Source organism: Spermophilus citellus (assembly GCF_964194105.1).
Source record: "Spermophilus citellus genome assembly, chromosome: 1".
Taxonomy (NCBI): Eukaryota; Metazoa; Chordata; class Mammalia; order Rodentia; family Sciuridae; genus Spermophilus; species Spermophilus citellus.
In genome coordinates, this window is record NC_138182.1 from 147,681,828 (window position 1) to 147,685,314 (window position 3,487).

The following is a 3,487-nucleotide window of genomic DNA, read 5'->3' on the forward strand; positions in this document are numbered from 1 at the left end:
ACGGAGCTAAAGATGAGTTTGCTGTTTCAGATGGGACCCGGGTCATCCGCAAGAGAGTGACCGATCGCTCGGCCCAAAAGGTGGAGGTTGCAGCCTTAATATTGGCCTTACAGACCTATAGTTCGGTGCCCCTTAATATTTTCACAGACAGTCTCTATATTGCCAGGCTTGCCTCTGCGATTGAGACAGCACCTTATATTGGAAAACAATCTACCATCATGGAACAACTACAGACAGTGCAGCTTCTTATATGGGCTAGGACAGATCCCCTTTTCATAGGTCACATTAGAAGTCATTCTGGGCTTCCAGGTCTTCTGGTGGCGGGCAACGCCATGGCAGACACTGCCACACATGCCACTAACCTTGTATATACAATAACTGAGTATGATAAGGCCCTACAACTTCATAATAAATTCCACCTAAATGCACAAACTTTACATTTCCGCTCAGGATGTTCCTGGGATCAAGCTTTAAAAATTGTCTCCCTATGTCCTACTTGTGCACCTTTTATCCATTCCACTTCTCTGGGAGTTAACCCAAGGGGCCTTCAGCCAAATGACATCTGGCAAACTGATGTAACTCATATTCCTAGTTTTGGAAAGTTGTCCTTTGCACATGTCAGTATAGACACATTTTCTGGTTTTATCTCTGCTACTCTACATTCAGGAGAAAAGGCTAAAGATGTGATACAACACTATGTAAAAACCTTTTCCTTTATGGGAACTCCTCGATTCATAAAAACAGATAATGGCCCAGCTTACGTCAGTCAAACATTCCAAAAATTTTGCTCACAGTGGGATATTATACACAAAACAGGAATCCCATATAATCCCCAATGACAGGCCATTGTTGAACGGGCCCATCAACATCTTAAAACCTATTTGCAAAAAACAAAAGAGGGGGAAATATACCAGAGTTGCCAGGGACCACATGCACTATTAAATATAACCCTATTCACTTTAAATTTTTTGCTCACTGAAGCTGAAGGCCGTACAGTGGCACAACGTCACTTTTCCTCTCCCACCATACAAAAGGCACAGATAAGATGGAAGGATCTGGCTACAGGGAAGTGGCAACCTCCTGCTCCACTCTTAGCTAGAGTGAGGGGAGCTGTATGTGTTTTTCCCCCAGGGACTGAGAAGCCCATTTGGGTCCTGGAGCGCTGCACCAGACCGGTGGATGAAAATTCAAGACAAAATGAAGCTCCCAAGATGGCTGATCCTGCCGCTGATGCTCCCACCCCTTCAAGTGAACGCCAAGACACACCTCATGAGCTGGACCCCGCTTATGACATTCCTTCTGGACAGGTTTGTTGAAGGAGGAATTGACCCCCCACCTGGGAATATTCATGAGTATCTTTTTGGAGCCCCTTGTGAGTGCAAGGGAGGGCCATGGCACTCGGCCCCCTCTGGTTTTACCCAAAGCATTGACTGTGGGGCTAAAGTGGCCTATATGGCGGCTGAACTCAATCAAAACATCAGAGGATTTAATCAGCCAAAATGGGTATGTGTTAACAAGCCAAAACTTGTTGTCCCTAGTTTGACTGAGACTCTTGGAAACTGTTCCACCACTTGTCATTATACTTCGGCGGTGCACATCCCCTGTTATGAATCAGCCTCCATTTGTGTTAATAATCAAGGAAAACAGTATTTTGAGGCCACCCTGACTAAAACCCATGGAGAAGGGGGGGGTCATTTATCATTTTACTCCTTTTCTCGGTGACTGGGGAGGAGAAGGCATTGAAACTAAATTACGGGAGGCGGGATGTGAGGGCGCCATGGGAAAACCCTCCTGTTGGCCCATGCAGGCCCCTGTTGGAGTCTCTGACAGAGGAGGACCCACTGATGCTATTAAACATCTTCAGGTGATTAAGCTTTTAAAGCCGGAGATCCATAAGCTTACATATCATCCCTTGGTATTGCCAAAATCCCAGCTTCCTGATTTGTATGTCAATACATTAGATATCCTAGAAACTACCTTTTCTTTGCTTAACAGTTCTAATCCTACCCTTGCTGGTGATTGCTGGCTCTGCATGATGACGGGGGCAGTTATGCCAGTGGCAGTCTCCATTAATTATACCATAAATGATAACACATGTCAGTCTGGACTACCTTTTAAGGTACAGCCTCTGGGTAGTTTTGTGTCATGCCTCCTAGGCATGATGCAAAACAATACTTATGGTGTTGGAGTCTCTTCCTTTGGAAACTGCTCATCGGTAAAGAATTATTCTTCACCTACTCTACCCATCTGTCCCCCTAATGGCACAGCTTTTATGTGCGGAGGAAACTTAGCTTTTCCCAGGCTTCCAGCAAATTGGACTGGTGGTTGTGTTCTAGCTTTACTGCTTCCTGATATAACGATTATTTCAGGAGATGAACCCTTACCCATTCCTAGCCTAGACACCTTGGTTAGAAGACATAAGAGAGCTATCCAGGCCCTACCGCTCCTTGTTGGCCTTGGGATAACCGCTGCTGTGGGCACAGGCACAGCAGGACTGGGCACGGCTATACATTCCTACCGCCGCCTATCTCAACAACTTATAGATGATGTACAAACCCTGTTGGGAACCATTAAGGACTTACAGGACCAAATAGATTCCCTAGCAGAGGTAGTTCTCCAAAACAGGCGGGGCTTAGATTTGCTGACTGCTAACCAAGGGGGCATTTGTTTGGCCCTTGGGGAGAGGTGCTGTTTTTATGCTAATAAATCTGGTATAGTTCGCACAAAAATTAAACAGCTCCAAGAAGACCTAGAAAAGAGAAGAAGGGAATTATTCGAAAACCCTCTCTGGACTGGACTTAACGGATTTTTGCCTTATCTCCTTCCCTTATTGGGACCATTACTGGGCCTCCTTCTATTGATAGCCATAGGACCCTGCATTGTAAATAGGATAGTACAATTCATTAAAGATCAAATTAATATCTTAGTTTCTAAGCCAATACAGGTTCACTATCAGCACTTGGAGACGGATGATCGCCCTTCTGAGATATATTTCAGGCCGATCTGAAGATAAATACCCTCCTTAAAAGAAAAATTTCAGTCATATCTTTCCTCTGTGCATACCTCTAGTCCCTGCCCTTCTGTGGTAGAATCTTTGCTGCCTAATCTTACGGTCCAACTACACCTGCCATTTGACAGTGATGGTCATGAGTCCTGTACATGGAGGCGGTTGAACGTTCACCACAACAATGTCTTGCTGGCCATAACACCCTGAGGTGATCTTGTAGTACCCAGTGACGGGCAACTTCCACACTTGCATTGCAACCTAAGCCAGGGGAATGGGGCCTCCCCAGAGACAGGTAAGCAGTGCAGGGGCAGTGGACGACCTAAGACAGGGGCTACTTGATTCCCTTTGACATGCAAAAAACAAAAGAGGGGGACTTGCTGGTAGCAGGCCTTTCCCAGGCCCCTGAGGCCCAGCCCCCAGTTCTTTGCTATGCATGTCAAAGTGGCCAGCTCACTAGGCCATGAAAGCAGGCTTGCGGTT

General features: G+C 46.0%; 1 protein-coding gene across 1 annotated transcript; it reads left to right on the forward strand.

Moving 5' to 3' along the window:
- Window positions 1-1,777: 1,777 nt before the first annotated feature.
- LOC308651520 (syncytin-1-like) lies at window positions 1,778-3,007 on the forward strand (the record flags this gene model as incomplete). Its single annotated transcript, XM_081298666.1, has 1 exon — window positions 1,778-3,007. One exon carries the CDS (start codon window positions 1,778-1,780, stop codon window positions 3,005-3,007), a length of 1,230 nt encoding a protein of 409 aa, XP_081154792.1.
- Window positions 3,008-3,487: the final 480 nt, after the last annotated feature.